The sequence below is a fragment of the Topomyia yanbarensis genome, chromosome 3, assembly GCF_030247195.1.
Source record: "Topomyia yanbarensis strain Yona2022 chromosome 3, ASM3024719v1, whole genome shotgun sequence".
NCBI lineage: Eukaryota > Metazoa > Arthropoda > Insecta > Diptera > Culicidae > Topomyia > Topomyia yanbarensis.
In genome coordinates, this window is record NC_080672.1 from 53,779,890 (window position 1) to 53,796,122 (window position 16,233).

Here is a 16,233-nt window from a genome sequence, read left to right on the forward strand (position 1 = left end):
AAACTGATTCTGGACCAACGAAGTCTGTCGCAGCGCCCTTTTAACCAATTCGTCCGCCCATTCATTTCCAATAATACCGGAATTACCGGGTACCCATAGAAGGTGAGGTGCTAAGTTCTTCAATTTGAGTTCGACATGCGATTACTAATTTCGATCTCGAATCTGCCGAACTAAGGGCTTTCGGGGCAGCCTAACTGTTAGAGCAAATATAGATTCTTTTACCGTAAATTCCCTGTTGAAGTGCCGATTGTACGCCGCACAGAATCGCAAAGATTTCTACTTGAAATACGATACAGTATCTACCAAGCGCATGAGATTCGTTTAATGTCATTTCACGGCAATAAACACCAGCACCGACTCGGCCCTACAACAAAGAACCAGCATTTTAACAAACTACGTATTCTTCAAGTCATCGCTTTATCTAGCCAGACAACCATTTTTCGAGAGGAGGAATTCTCACATTGAAAGTTTTAAAAGGCAAACTACGAGTGAGTGTAAGGTCATTGGGAGCAAGTGTATACTCATCCCAAGTAGTCAGTCTTGTGAGGCTATTTACACGATTTATTGGGTTACTGTTCCACAGCCTAGTAACTTTAATACGTGCTTCTTGTTTCAGAAACACAGTGGTTTTATGTTCAAAAGTGCCTGTAGAGCAGTAGTAGATGTTGTCGAGCACGCACCAGTCATCGTATTTAATTTGATTTGCGACAATAATTTCAGTGTCAAAGAACTGCAACGGAGGAGCTCCGGTTGTAGTCCTTCGTTGCGTGAAAATCACCATTTATGTTTTATTTGGTTTCACTGATAGTCCAACATGAAAACTCCATTGCCCAACAACACATAATGCTTGTTGCATCATATCAAAAAGTGTGTTAACGCAAATACCGTATATTTCCTGATTATACATCATATTAACATGATTTAATCTGTTCCACAATATTCCGCCACGTCACTCGGTCAGTTGCTGCTTGTCTGCAACCTCTCAGGTGCCCGATACTCGCCAGGTGCTGCTCCACTTGGTCCAGCCACCGGGAACGCTGCGCTCCTCTCCGTCTTGTACCTGCCGGGTTGGAGGTGAAAACCAACTTGGTGGGGTTGTTGTCCGGCATCCTCACAACATGCCCCGCCCACCGTACCCTTCCAACTTGAGCTACTTTCCGAATACTTGGCTCACCATAGAGTCGCGCAAGTTCTTGGTTCATCCTTATCCTCCACACGCCATCCTCCTGCACACCACCGAAGATCGTTCTCAGCACCCTTCCTTCGAAGACTTCGAGTGCTTGCAGATCCTCCTCGAGCATTGTCCACGTTTCGTGACCGTAGAGAACCACCGGTCTAATCAGTGTGTTGTACATGACGCATTTCGTGCGATGGTGAAGCTTGCTGGATCTCAAAATTTTGTGGAGCCCATAGTAAGCACGACTTCCAGAGATAATACGCCTTCTGATCTCCCGGCTGGTGTTATTGTTCGCAGTCATCAATGAGCCTAGATAGATGAACTCGTCAACCACCTCGGACTCGTCGCCGTCGATCGTAATACTACTGCCCAAGCGTTCCCTATCGCGATCGGTTCCGCCAACCAGCATGTACTTCGTCTTAGACACATTTGTCTTCAGTCCTACTCGCGCTTCAGTCGGGTATACAGATCTGCTACCGTCTCCTTGTTTCTACCGGTTATCTCCACGTTGTCAGCAAAGCACACGAACTGTCCGGACCTCGTGAAAATCGTGCCCCGCATGTTGAACCCCGCTCTTCGCATTACATCTTCAAGCGCTATATTGAACAGCAGGCAGGGCAACCTATCGCCTTGTCTTAGTTCCCTGCGTGTTTCAAAGGGACCCAAGAGGCCGCCCGAAACACCTTACATCATCCAGCGTAGCCTTAAACAGTCTTGTCAGCTACCCACGGAAGCCGTTCTCGTCCATAATTTTCCATAGCTCTACACGATCCACCGTGTCATATGCGGCTTTAAAGTCGATGAACAGGTGATGTGTCAGGACCTGGTATTCACGGCATTTTTTGAGGATTTGCCGTATAGTAAAGATTTGGTCGTTTGTTGATCTGCCGTTGATGAAACCGGCCTGATAACTTCCGACAAATCCATTTACCAGCGGTGATAGGCGCCGGAACAGAATCTGGGCTAGCACTTTGTAAGCGGCATTTGTTACTGTGATCGCTCTGTAGTTTTCACAGTCCAATTTGTCGCCTTTCTTGTATATGTCGGGACGATGACCCCTTGCTTCCACTCCTCCGGTAGCTGTTCTCTGTCCCAGATTCTTTCGATTATTCGGTGCATGCTTTCCGTCAGTTTCTCCGGACCCACCTTGAAAAATGCAAATACCGGTGATCATTATATAATCATCATCGGCGAAACCATAAGTCAGAAACCCAATCTCATTAAGTTTCCTCAACAAGCCATCGGCGACGAGGTTCCATAGAAATGGTGACAGCATACCACCTTGAGGACATCCGCAGACACCCAGTTTCCTTATCTCTACTTGTCGGTTGCTAAGCATTGCGTGTATCCAGTTCGTTAGTTAGTTAGTTGTTTATTGCAGCTTTAACCACGGCGGGTCATTCGCTGATAAAAGGATTAAAGTTATACATTTGATTTGTAATGAGATTATGTTGTTTCTTATTTCTAAATGTTCTCCAGAGTTCCGTCAGATGCTATCGTGATATTTGCGCAGGGTTGGTTGTTGGATGGGCCGCGGGAAACCTCCCCACAACTCGGCGGAGTGTGGTGGAGGGCCGCATTCGGTTTTCTTTTGGTTTCGTCGTTAGATGCCGTCGTATAGTCCGGCATTCTTGATGAAGGATAGCAATGCTTGCTCCTGGGCAGGGTCGTTCGAGAGGATGTCTCTGATCGATCGCGGCATGTTGTATTGTTGTAGATTTTCGAGTTCCTCACAGTTGCACAGAATGTGCTCGACGGTAAGGCGCGTGTTGCATGGTGTGCATTTAGGAATAGGGTTGTTGGCTATCAAATGTGCGTGGGTCAATCTGGTGTGGCCGACTCGAAGCCGGGAGAGGATCTTCTGCTCTATTTGGTTGTTGCGGTCGATCCATACGTCGGGGGAACCTTGGATTTTTTGCGTATGGTCGCGGGAGTTTCGCCAGTGGTTGATGAAATTGGTTTGGATGCTTGCGTTGAATTCTCGAATGATATTGGTTGTTGGTGTTTCAGCCGAGAGTTGGGCGCATATCCGCCTACCGAGGGAGGCCAATCAATCTGCGTCAACATTCCCTTTTATTCCGCTGTGGCCTGGAACCCAACAGATGGACAAGAGTGGGCTTCAATGGCCTGTACGAAAGGGTGCTTCGATGTTCCGCTTTCGATGTCTTTTAACACGGAGAGCAAGTCGGTGAAAATAACCGTCGGGGAGTCGGTTGGGTTTTTTTCCATTGCTACTGCCAGGGCGGCAGCCTCTGCTGAGAAGATTGACCACAAGGAGGGCAAGCGGAAGGAGAGCCCACTGATCCCCGCTCCCACTCCATCGTCGGCCTTGGATCCGTCGGTGAATATTTAAAGGTGGCCTGAATATTTCCGGTTGACTAGTTTTTGATAGTGGGCTCCGATGCGGTTAGGGGGGTCGCTTGCTTTGACGACCAGAGATAGGCTGTAGTCGATGTTGTGACTTGGGTCGTTCCACGCACGATGTCTCACCCGATGTAGGCGGCCGATTGGCGGTAAGGGGCTGTTTGCGTACTTGTTGTGGAGGTCCTTGGCTATGGAAAGAGCGAAGCATTCACCTCCCGATGTTTTTTCCAAGAATTCGAGACTTCTCCTGAATGCTGTTTCTGCAACTGCCCAACGGCAGGTAAGAACTCACGCCTCAACGCAGGCGGATTCGGCAGGTGTACTTGGCAGCAAGTTGGAGACTAGTCGGACGGCTCCGTGATACAGCGGGCCGAGGACCTCAACCAGTCCGTCTAGGTTGCGACAAGTCAATTCGATCCCGTAGTATATCCTGCTGTGGATTAAGGCGCGGCTCACGTTGATTGCGGTTTTTCTGTTGTTTTTGGGGTGGCGAGAGCAGATCGTTCGGACCACCCGTTTTCGGCTCTCGCAATCCCTCTTTGCTTGACGGAAGTGTGGAACAAAGGTCGCTTTTCTGTCCAGTGTGATGCCGAGCACTTTCGGCTCTTTTCGGAAGGGTATCTGGACGCCGTTGAGCGAGACCGGACTGGCGTTGGTGGGGTGAAAGGATCCGCAGCAGTGAGTAATCGCACACTTAGAAGCAGCGATGTTGAAGCCGGTAGCTAGAGCCCATCGTCCGACCGCGTTGACGGCGGCTTGAAGAGAGATCCGGGTGCGGGGGATCGTTTTTCTCAAGGCGACTAGGATGATGTCGTCCGCATAGACGAACACGTAGACTCCTTTGGGTAGTGAATCGAAACTTGAGTTCATCCTAACTAGGAATAGCGTTACTGCAAGCACTGATCCTTGTGGGACTCCGTTGGTCTCCCAGAATTCGTCGGAGAATTAGCCGCCGATGTATACCTGGAATCGTCGGTCCTTTAGGTAATTCTGAATATCCAGTTCGTGATATATGAAGGTACTCCATGACCGCATGCTGCTTCCAAGATGGACTCGAAAGACACGTTGTCAAAAGCACCTTCAATATCAAGAAAAACTCCTAAACTTGATTGCTTTTGTAAAAAAGCTTTTTCAATATTGAAGACAGCATTATGTAACAAGGTGGTCTCCTGCTGATATGTATGTTGCGCTGCATGCAGCGGGTGCTCACTAGGGTGGGACAAAAATTAAATTCTAGCTCCGAGCAACTTTTTAGGTACCATCTGGGTCCTACAGCAACCGTGGAAATTTTTAGCACGATAAGTGAAACTTATTTTTGGGACCACTTTTTAAAGTTTACATGGGATTTCGTATTGGAAAATTGAATTTCACAAAATAATTCCTCCAGAAGTCGCTCGTTACCTCCTAAAAATAAATCGTCATGTGTCTTTTATAGGAAACTTAACAAAGAAACAAACTCTCGAAGACCACGACACGATCTGACACTTGTGGAAAAAATTATTAAGCAGAAACCGATTGATGCTCTGACGACTGATAAAATATTCTTTTTTTCTAGCACTACTGCATTTGGCTGTCCAATTATATGTAATTTTGTTTTGACTTTCTCTTATCATGTCTAAATCAATGATCTGTTTGGTCGCTTCCCAAGAGTTTTGAGAGATAAATTGAGGCTTCTTTTGTATACAATTACAGAAAGTTTAAAATTCTGTGTATAATTCGACCGTCAGTAGCAGTGGTGCTAAGAAAATTGAAATTTTCATCAATCTTCTGAGCAACAGTCGATTTTTGCTCAACTTTTCCCACAGCCGTCAAATCGTTTTGCCGTCTTCGAGACTTTGTTTCCTTGATAAATTTCCTAGAAAAATTTCATATCGACTTATTTTTAGGAGGCACTGGGTGACTCTTGGATGAATTGTATTGTAAAAGTCGATTTTTCCATACGAAATCCCATGTAAACTCAAAACCGTGGGCGCAAAAATATAGTTTCACCGATCAAGCTTAGAATTTGTATAATTATTCTAGGACCCAAATGGAACCCAAAAAGTTGCACGGAACGAGATTTTATTTTTTTCATATAACCATGTCCCACGCAAACTGGCATCCCGAATGTAGTGGTCGATTAAACGTTCCACTGTTTTGAGAAGCAAGGAGGTCAGACTAATCGGCCTAAAGCCCTTTGCCTCCTCATAAATTTCACCTTTGGCAATGAATACTACAGTTATTTTCCGCCACGCTAATAATAATGTATCTTGTTGCAAGACTACAAGTAAGAACATTTTTTTTCGAAATATGTTGAAGCGTCCATATATTTTTTGAAGTAAAACTGGAACTATTTCCCGAAGACTTATACGGAACAAAACTTCCAATCGTCCATTTGATCGATTCGGTTGCACAATTCTACAAGCAAATTCCCAAGAATCAGAACTATCTGAAAAGAACTCAGGAGCAGTCGTTGTTGATGGCTCCGTACAGCCAGGAAAGTGTGTTTCAAAAAGACAGTTGAGTACTACATCTTCGGTAGTTCTAATCGAACTTACATGAAAGTTTTTCGCTTTTGAAAGTAACTTATTTAATCTGCTAGTCTCATTGAGACTTGAAACATGTGTACAGAGGCTTTTCCAACCACTTCACTCAGAAGATCTAAGAGCATTGCTGTAGCATTTATTTTTATGAGCCAATTTTAATACCTCAGACCCGCCCTGCGTCTGCGATTCCAAGCTCTTCCACGTAACTTTTTCACTCGAACAAGTCCGGTATTCCATCAAGCGGTTCCTCTAGAAGCACGTATAACTCGAAGCGGACAACCCTCTTGGAATGCTGTTACTATGAGTGATTTTGTTTTATGCACGACCTCATACAAGTCACTTGGAGATTCAATCGTCCAAAATTATAAATTAAACCTAGTCGCCAAGCCCTCTTCGTAGAGGTCCCAGTTCGTAGATTTGATATGTGACGATATCTAGCGAGACGTTTAAATGATAAAAGTTGGTTATGATCAGACAAAGAGCTCGTTGAGTATGAGTCAGTTTGCCGACTCATGCGTAATATCTTCCGAGCAAAGAGTTACATCTAACACCTGGCGAGTTGAGCGAATATAAGATATGCGTCGATAGCATTATTCGCGAGTGAACATGCACGAAACATTTCACATGGGTTTGTCATGCGAGTTTTGTTGAAAGCTACGGGGTTTAGTAGCTCTTCAACATAGAAGTTTCCTTTGCGGGAAATAAATTAAAGTTATGGATGATTTCCCTTCCGGCAGAAGTTTCACCATCATCACATATAGTACAGCAACTAGAAGATACCAAACTTCTTGGATGAATGTAGGTGATTCTTACCACGTTGGTTTTTGGTGTAGTAAGGATTCACAGAATAGATCCGAACCGAATAGATAAAATTGACTACTAACCTAATGTTGTACAAACCTAAAAGCTCCGCTTTAGTTTGCATTATACAGACAATTAGAAATTAAATGCAAAAAACACCGATAAGTGACATAATTTCATTCCATTTATCCGAATCCGGTATCTGCTAATCCGGATAATCGATTTAAAACCCTGTCAGCCGGCGACCCATCGTAAAACTCGCCCATACATACGTTCCGTTCATTTCCTATATGGTATCTAGTTGATAAGGGTCGTAAAGAGAGCCATAACCAAACAGTGATGTCATAATTGCTTAATGCGATTACTCCTCGTTGACAACGTTTTAAAGAAAGGGTGATTTTATTAGCACCTGCTGTGGATTCTTGATTGTGATTGTTTTAAGGTTTTAAGCAAATACGTTGACAAAGGGGTCTTATGATTATATGGAACTTAACAGAGCAAGCATAGTTTCACCACACAACTAACCATTTTTCCTTTCTCTCTTCCCATACTTTACAGCCAATTCCAAACGCGGATTTCATAGTGCCAGTAGAGATCGACGGAACCGTGCATCAGGTGTACGTCCTGAAGCGACCGCACGTCGATGAGTTCCTGAAAAAGATGGGCGAGCTGTACGAGTGTGTGCTGTTTACGGCGTCGCTGGCCAAGTACGCCGATCCGGTGGCGGACCTGTTGGATCAGTAAGTCGTTCAAATTCGATTGTGTCCCTTACGAAAAAAACCACATCGATGATATAAACTTAACAGTTAACTCTTCTCTATCAATTTTTAGGTGGAACGTGTTTCGGGCGCGATTATTTCGTGAATCGTGTGTCTATCACATGGGCAACTATGTGAAGGATCTGAACAAACTAGGGAGAGATTTACAAAAGATAGTTATTGTTGACAATTCACCTGCTAGTTATATTTTCCATCCGGACAATGCTGTAAGTATGGTTTTCCCCTAACCCTGATCGTAAAACTTCATTTTATTAGTCACCCCAGTTGTATGACTCACTTTGAAACTATCCGCTGGCATGGAAGAATCGCTTGAACGCAAACCGACTATAAATTTCTTTAACCAATAAAAGGGAAACTTCACCCTCCCTGCCTTCGTCTTCCCATCACGGATACATACATCATTTAGTTTATATTTCCCCTATACATTCTGGAACGAGGACAAAACTAGCGACCATCGACTAAGTTAGCCTCTTTAATATTTAAAAAAACAAAATCGTATCACGCTGCATCGCACATTTGATCGCTAACAGAATCTATAGACTGCATACAACAAAATCCTTTTATCCTTGTTCATAAATCCTATCGTGCCCTGCAGCGCACAATCGAACGTTTGTGTTGTCGAAACCCGGCAGCTATCTACACAATTCCTTCAATTGATGATAGCAACGTGATAGTTCAAAACAAAAGAGTGCATCTTTTGGTAGGGTGGTGCATAATTTGACGTTCGATAGATCCATTTATTGATTATTGTTAATTAAATAGGTTCCTATTCGTGTAACTTTTCAATCATATTTTCTGTAAAATTACATGAGTTGCACAGAAAAAAACCTGGCAATGTAATTTTGTTAAAACGAATTATGCTTGGATAACTAGAAAAACCGATTAAATATTAATTGTACAAAAGTCCAATTAGGGATATATTCTCAAAACAAGTACATTTTTCTTTAATTCAAATTCACCCCAGACAAACACTCATGCTCTGTTATAGTAGTCTAATATTTACTACGACGACAGATGGGTAGTTACCCGACAACGACACGAGGCAACAGAAATCCAGAGTCGAAAGTCGTAAAACGTCTTTCGCATAAAGTGGTCGAGTGGGGTGGTGATTTCCTAATGTCCTTTTTCCTTTGTTATGGCCGTTTCCTTCCGGCTTCAGACGTCGGAAAGTGCTAAATTAATAGTGGTGAGAATGGCTCAACCAATTTACAAGACTGTTTAATGGCACATTGTGCAATCGCGTTGTGGAAGCCCGTTCACGCCTTGAGGTGGAGATTCTGGGTTCGAGTCCCGCCCAATTGAGGACTATTTTGGGTTGTACATTTTATTGATGTTTTTTGTAGCACGCCGTTACCAATGCTCCATTGGGAATCTTTTTAGAGCATTCCGTTGGAGATTTAGTCGTCGAATCTACTCTGAAGTTTATTTCATAAATTTTAGGCTGTTGGTAATACTTATGTATTCTATAAATATAGGCCCGTCTATTTTTCATCTCCGACTAAAACATCAATCGTAACACTGAGATAGCGTCTGTCGGTCTTCCTTCTTAAATAGAAACTTAAGGGTCTTACAACCTTAACTTGCATTAGTTGAAACGTGCATTTCATTGATTTGCGATGTTCGTCAGTAGGGGAGTGTTACCGGTTGTGGGTGGATTGAAATTTGTTTCGATGTTTTGTATGCTTAGCTCTATATCATTCAAAGGGGTTACAACTACTTATTTTTCTGCCGATGAAAGCATATTGATTAATTTTGAAACGATAAAGTAATGTGCAAATTTCTGAAGCCAACAAAATATTTGTCCCCGTTTGTGGGCCACCTAGAAAATTTCACACAACACAAGAGTATGAAGTAAAACCAATAAAGATTCACAGTTTAAAAACCTTTTGGAGCTTCAAACTTTAATAGGCAGAAATATGGAGTTGGATATATTTATCATCTAGACTCGTTAATCATCAGAAGCATTAAATTCAGACTTGCAATGAACATGTGGGAAAGAACTGTAGCGCTTTTTGGCTCATTTCAAATTGTTCCCAAAATCATGAATAAAGTGCCATGAATTCTGGAACAATCACGTTTTTACGTTACGAAAACAGGACCATGATAAAAAATCATGGCTTTTATAATTATGTTCAATTTCTCTTAAGTAACGCCCGCATAACGCTTTCATTAGTGGAAATATTTGTTTTTGTTTTGTGAACTCCAGTCACGGATTCCGCCAAATTATTTCTAATTCGATTCTCAGTACGCAAACTAGTTCACAACTTTATGAACATTATTCATAAAACCAAAAATTGAATCATGATTTTATTCATAGACATAGGAACATTAGTTCACAAAATCAAAATATGGTGGCTAATTTTTCGTGAACTATTTCACGAAATTCGGAATTTTATTCATGAATCCAGTCAATCCTTGTGAACTAATTCATGATCCCTAATATATTAATCACGATCCAATATCCGTGCTCGTGAAATAGTTCAAGAAATCATGAAATATTTTTCATATATTCGTGAACCGTTTCATGAAACCTGGTAAATAATCATAAGTTACCATTAGTTTTCGTGAAATTGTTCACGAAATCAAAAAATATTATTCATGTATTCGTGAACTGGTTCATGATTCATAGCATATTAGTCACGATCCAATATCCTTGCTCGTGAAAAAGTTCACGAAATCATGGAATATTATTCATGTATTCTTGAACTAGTTAATGATTCCTTATATTAGTTACGATCCAATATCCGTGCTCGTGAAATAGTTCACGAAATCATGAAGTATCATTCATGTATTCGTGAACTGGTTCATGATACCTAGTATAACAGTCACTACTTATCATTCGTTTTCGTGAAAAAGTTCACGAAATCATAAAATATTATCCACGTATTCGTGAACTGGATCAAGATTCCTAGTACATGATTTACGATCTATCTAGTATCTATTTGTGTGCTTGTGATATTTAGAAGATATCCTCAATCATTTACAATTTCATGCAACATGGTAATGAAATTTTTACGTGAACTCTTTCTCAAAATTTGGAGTATTATTCGTGCAATCGTTTTTATTCCATGCACTTTTTCATGAAATACCCAGCTGCTAGCAACCAGTAATAGGTACGAGCAGTAGATATAAAAAAACCATTAGGACCTCAAACATCGCTATTCATTTGATAAGGTTCATTGTAATGTCTGGGTAGAAAACGAAATCTGCACTGAGAACCCCAAATAGTGTGCGTGATATAGCTCACAGAACCAGATATCGCGAATGAGTCTTATTATAATGATCCAGTTCATATTGTCACGTTATTCCGAGTTAAAAAAAAACTGTTGGTAACCAAAAATAATAGATCACGATAAGGCAAAGAGAATTTACGAATACCATGATAAAACTGCTGATATCATGAACATTAGTTACATTATTTTTTGAAAGTAAGCTCTAGAATAAAATATCATGATAACATGAAAAGAAATTACGAAAATCGTGACTAGGATCCTGAAATCATGAATACAAATCACACAACTAGTGACTAAAATATCTAAAATCGTGAAAAAGATCCTGAAATCATGATCATGAATGGCTCTATTCATGACTAAAATATCACGAAAACATGAACAGAAGTTACAAAAATCGCGACTAAGACAATGAAATCATGAACACAAATCACACAACTCGTGACAAAAATATTTAAAATCGTGACAAAGATGCTGCAATCATGAACATGAATCACTCTGCTCATGACTAAAATATCACGATAACGTGAATATAAATTACGAACATCGCGACTAAGATCTTTAAATCATGAACTTTAATCCCGCTAACGTCATAAGCATTCACAAGAATCACGAATAAGCTCTTGGAATCATGAACAACGTTTGATTGTCGACTGTGTATTCCCAAATCGTGAACAAGAATCACGACAAAAACTAAACATGTCCAGGGAACAACAACAGTAACCCAACCAAACATTCTAATGTGACGCCATGTATATCTTCGGGGCGAACTGGTTTTTAGAAAACACAAAGAGTTTCATGAAAACGAGGTTTATTCTTCATAATTTCAGGAACTTGGTCAATGTTTTCGTAAATCGTTCAGTTTTGCTGTATATCTATAGCGTAACGATTTTTAGTTTCTACTCTGGTCGAGATGAGAAGGTAGACTGACCTTAATTAACCGGTGATTAAAATGGATAATTTCGGTACTTTTATAGCACGTTCAAGGAATTTTCCGATAAAATGCATTTTGTTGAGATAGAACGGAGATTTTGGGCCTCGCCAAAGGTGCGTATGATGTCTATAAGAACCCAATCATAATGCGCGAAATAAAGAATTCAAATCAGTTCAGTTCATCCAACAGCAGCAGTTATCGGTTGCCCACTGCATTCACAGTTGTTTACTTTGCGTCTGATTACTGCGTTCTGAAATGATAAACTTGTGTAAGTTGAAAATATTTTGTGCAAATTGAAAATATTTTTGATTTAATAATTTCAAAACGAGAATTTCGAGTTGCATCTGCTACCTACTCATTTTGCTTACAACAAAAGCCAAACACTGCTCCACCCCTACCAGCAAATAAATCAATCCATATGTCGCTTTGTCTGCACTGTAGAAGCAAAATATCGTATTCCAACCCACTATGTCGAAAAAACTGAGTGACAATTACAAGCAAAAAATTGCCTAGTGTGGTCAAACTGTATTCCTGTTTACTTTTTGAGACGTTCCTTAAGGTCTATTGTTAAGAGTACAAATGGAGCTAAAGATGGCTAACGTTTACACTCTACAATTTCACCATGTTAGACATATCGTGCTGATTATGCTCCGGACTATCAATCAAGTAGAAGCGTTTGTTTCGTGAAACGAAATATATCCGCTCACTGTTAAAATAAAAATTATAAATCCTTCTGGGGGTTGGAAGTATTATTCCTGCTATTGTAGCACCTGCAGACCGTCCAGTATTCTTCCGGGGGTGCAATATGCTTTGTGCAATTGTTCTGTGTCGTTATTTTCCTTACCCCTAACCTTAGCACTTCCCCAATCCACACCATCAAGAAAATGATGAAAAAACGATTCATGACAAGGCACAAATCTCCGATCAACATGGGAAACGTGCCATTTGAGCCAGACGCTATTGATTCCTGAGTACCCGTAAAATGAAAACTCTTAACTATTGCAATTTTTCCCGATTTGGATACCACGTAATAAGAAGGTGTCAAAATTCACCTGTCTGGCACGCTATCTGTGGATGTAGCAATATGAGTCAACCGGAGACTGATAGAAACCACGGACTCACAAGTTTCTCATGGATGAAGAGGTGCTAACTCATGCTGAACTACAGGGCTTAGTTTTAAAAGGACCTGGCAGGAATACAAGCCTTGGGGCCCAACGCGGCGTGCGTGCCAGTTCTGTAACCAGACGGCACACTACGGTAAGCCATGAACCGAAACAACTTAAGAAAACTCATCTACAACCATCACTATCAATCAATAAGTCTTCAACATCTGCTGATTCATCACAGACAGCCGGTCAAAAAATAAATGCCGTACAAACAATATTCCACGCCAATAGTTAACATACCAAGGGATGACTAAAATATGAAAGAAGACGGCTATACCAAAGTTACTCGAAAACACAAATAGCACCAAGCATATAACAGCGACAACCAAAGCAACAGCGATGAAGATATGGATGCAAACACGAGCGAGGGAGAGAGTAGACGGAATGATTGTAAAGCAACAGATGGTAAACCTGGCCATTGATCACCACCAAGAAAGAAAATTCATACACGAAGCGAAAGCAGTGCGCCCAGAGTGGAGGGCAGCAGTAACATTTGATTATTTTTTTCTATAATTTTTCATGAATTGTAATTTATTTTTTTGAATTGCATACTATTTACAACAAAGGTGAATGACCCTTGCGGTTAAAACCTTAATAAATAAACAAAAAACAAATATAACCATATTCAGTGGTACAAATGTCATATGTAATTATTTTCAAGGTTACCTACATTTGGGAATAAACTACACCTCTTACACTTAGTTTATGCATTCTTTGCTCGTCGTCTTTCGATAGTTTTATGGAAAAAAATCAACCGATTTAGGTATTTGACTAATTGATACATTATTTGTCGATCAAAATACAAATGATGAATAATATCATGAATAGAGCTATGCTAATTATCCAATCTTATTTGGAATAAGAGTGTTCCTAAGTTATTGAAGTTATACAGCAGAGTGACATTCACCGAACCACAGCTTAGCCGATGTCCAGTTTACACCATTTCAAATGCTTTTTTTGTAAAACAAGAATTACCTAGATACGAAAATTCAACCACATAATTCCAATCCGTGGCTACTGGTGCAGGGTCGTAGCGTAGTCTTACGGCGCCCTTGGCAGAATCTCAGTTTTGCGCCTCTTTGGTGCTTGCTTTTCAGTTCGATTTTCGAACCATAATTTAGTATGTACATGGATATGATTGACTGATTTTATGACTTATCCTCTCTCAGTTAACCCTTTCATGCCCAACTTTTTTCTAGTGCATGAAGGGTTTCAAAACTATTCTTCCTTGAAAACGATGAGATCAAGAAACACGAAAAGTCTTTTTGCATAAAGATAGGTGCTTCCCTTACAGTTCTAGAAGCTGCTCAATTTTTACCTTCCAATGCTCAATACTTCACAACACTACTAAATTCTACAAGAATATTTACAATAGTTCAATTGCATGGAAAAGACAAAGCCAAAGACAGTCTAAATTGATAACTTTTATCAGTTTACAAAAATATTGCACAATAACGAAGATATATGGAAAATTCATTTTCCGTCTTCAACATAAACTGTCCCTGGCAGCACTGCTTCGTTGGAATCCAATCAGAGTAATTGCAATAACTTTAGTTCTTGAGCAGATCCTTGTAAATGTTAATGCTCAAATGAAAGGCAATGGTCACATTTATTAGCCTTACTTGTTTTTATGAGCAAATCTTGCCTCAATCAAAAGTTATAGCTTTTTAAAAACATTGTTGTTTACAAACAACATGGGCATGAAAGGGTTAATTAAGCGGATTAATACAGGTGTCTTTGGCAGTGACCAAACCGGCCAACGGAACGCTACGGGCCTGCGCAAGTAAAATGCAGTGGTTGAAAGTTGCGACATTTGTCAACGCTACGCTTTCAATTGTCACCGATGGAACATTGGACAGAATGAACACAATAAGTCTAATTTTTTATTTAATTTCGAATTGTGTATGACTTTTAATAAAAAAAAATGCGGAAACTAATCTTTCAAAAGCGACGCGAAAAACTAAAATTTTGTAGCCTATTTTGGGCTAAATCTTCAATATGGAGCACCAACAACACACTAATTTGTCTGTAATATCATTCGAAGTAAGGTCAAAGACTAACAGACATAACACTTCAAAACAATACTTCGCCCGCTTTAACGGTCATTTTAAATATATTTGTAGTTGGGACTGTGGCCACATTTGTAATTATGGCGCCACTGACATATGAGCAAGCATATGGGGGATAGACCACTAGTGAAAAATTGTTCGCAAACCTGAGGGGTAACCCACCAGCAAATGAGTGTTTGGGACCGTGAAAAAAAGTTAGAGCTATTGTTCTGGGAAAATTGATGCATCGATGTTTTTTTAGGTAATTCCCTCAAAGTGTTATGTCTGTTAGTCTGTGGTAAGGTGTTTGAAGTTTACGAACGGATCATTTTTTCGGGGGACTTTGTAAAATTAGTTAACGCTAGGTATTTGAAGGCGAAGGATGAATAATTTTTCGGAAGATTCTACGTGCAGATTGGTTTACTGAGTAGAGGATTTATTTGGGAACTCAATCCGTCTATATTATACAACAACCCGAACGATTTATTTGAAAATTTACCAGTATTTTTATTTCTTGTGGTTGGAAACTGTAAATATACCGAAGCCCCTTCTTCAAACAAAATCATCCGTAGTTCGATCGTAGTTGATTGTCTCTCATTTCATATAACCGCTAATGCAAATTTAAAATTTTATACTGTATATTCGTGAAATCAGTTGACGCAAGATGTTTGAAGGCGATGAAGGGAGTAGCTATTCAAGGAACTGTATATCAAGACCAGTATACTGAGGAGATAATTCTTAGACTTAAATTACCAGTCCAATTGTCGACCGGCTATGTCCCAAACATCTAGTTACCCATTTTTCCTCGTGCGGGTGAGCTACATAAATATGCTTGAAGACCTTTTGATGATAACGGGTTTTACACATTCTTCGTGTCAGTTGCTAAGAAAATCGGTTCCATCCAAGCATACATCGAGTTGAGATAGGTGACCATATTTTTTTCTTATTTCCGACTTCCTATTTAAAATCATACGCATGTAACTTTGTCGAACATTTTCCGATCTTCTTCAGCATCAAAGGTGACAGATAGCTCAAAAGTCCACCCAGATAAGTTCAGAATTGTGATATTTGTTCTTTTATGAAGGACTACCGCGTCTGTATGCCCGCTCACAAAGTTGGGATCGACGGTGTGGTCACCGAGTCGAATTTTTTCGATTAGGATTGGTTATTTCAAGAACCTCCTACTCCAGTGGGTGATGATTTTTAAAG

The 16,233-nt window shown here is 40.5% G+C and overlaps 1 protein-coding gene across 8 annotated transcripts in view; it reads left to right on the plus strand.

Moving 5' to 3' along the window:
• LOC131694293 (phosphatase Herzog) overlaps positions 1–16,233 on the plus strand; it is a 160,322-nt gene that overhangs the window by 133,266 nt on the left and 10,823 nt on the right. For all 8 annotated transcript variants that reach the window (XM_058982908.1, XM_058982910.1, XM_058982906.1 and 5 more), the window contains 2 exons: positions 7,426–7,607; positions 7,699–7,852. In XM_058982908.1, the coding sequence (XP_058838891.1) occupies positions 7,426–7,607; positions 7,699–7,852 (336 nt within the window). The remainder of the gene's footprint in view (positions 1–7,425; positions 7,608–7,698; positions 7,853–16,233) is intronic.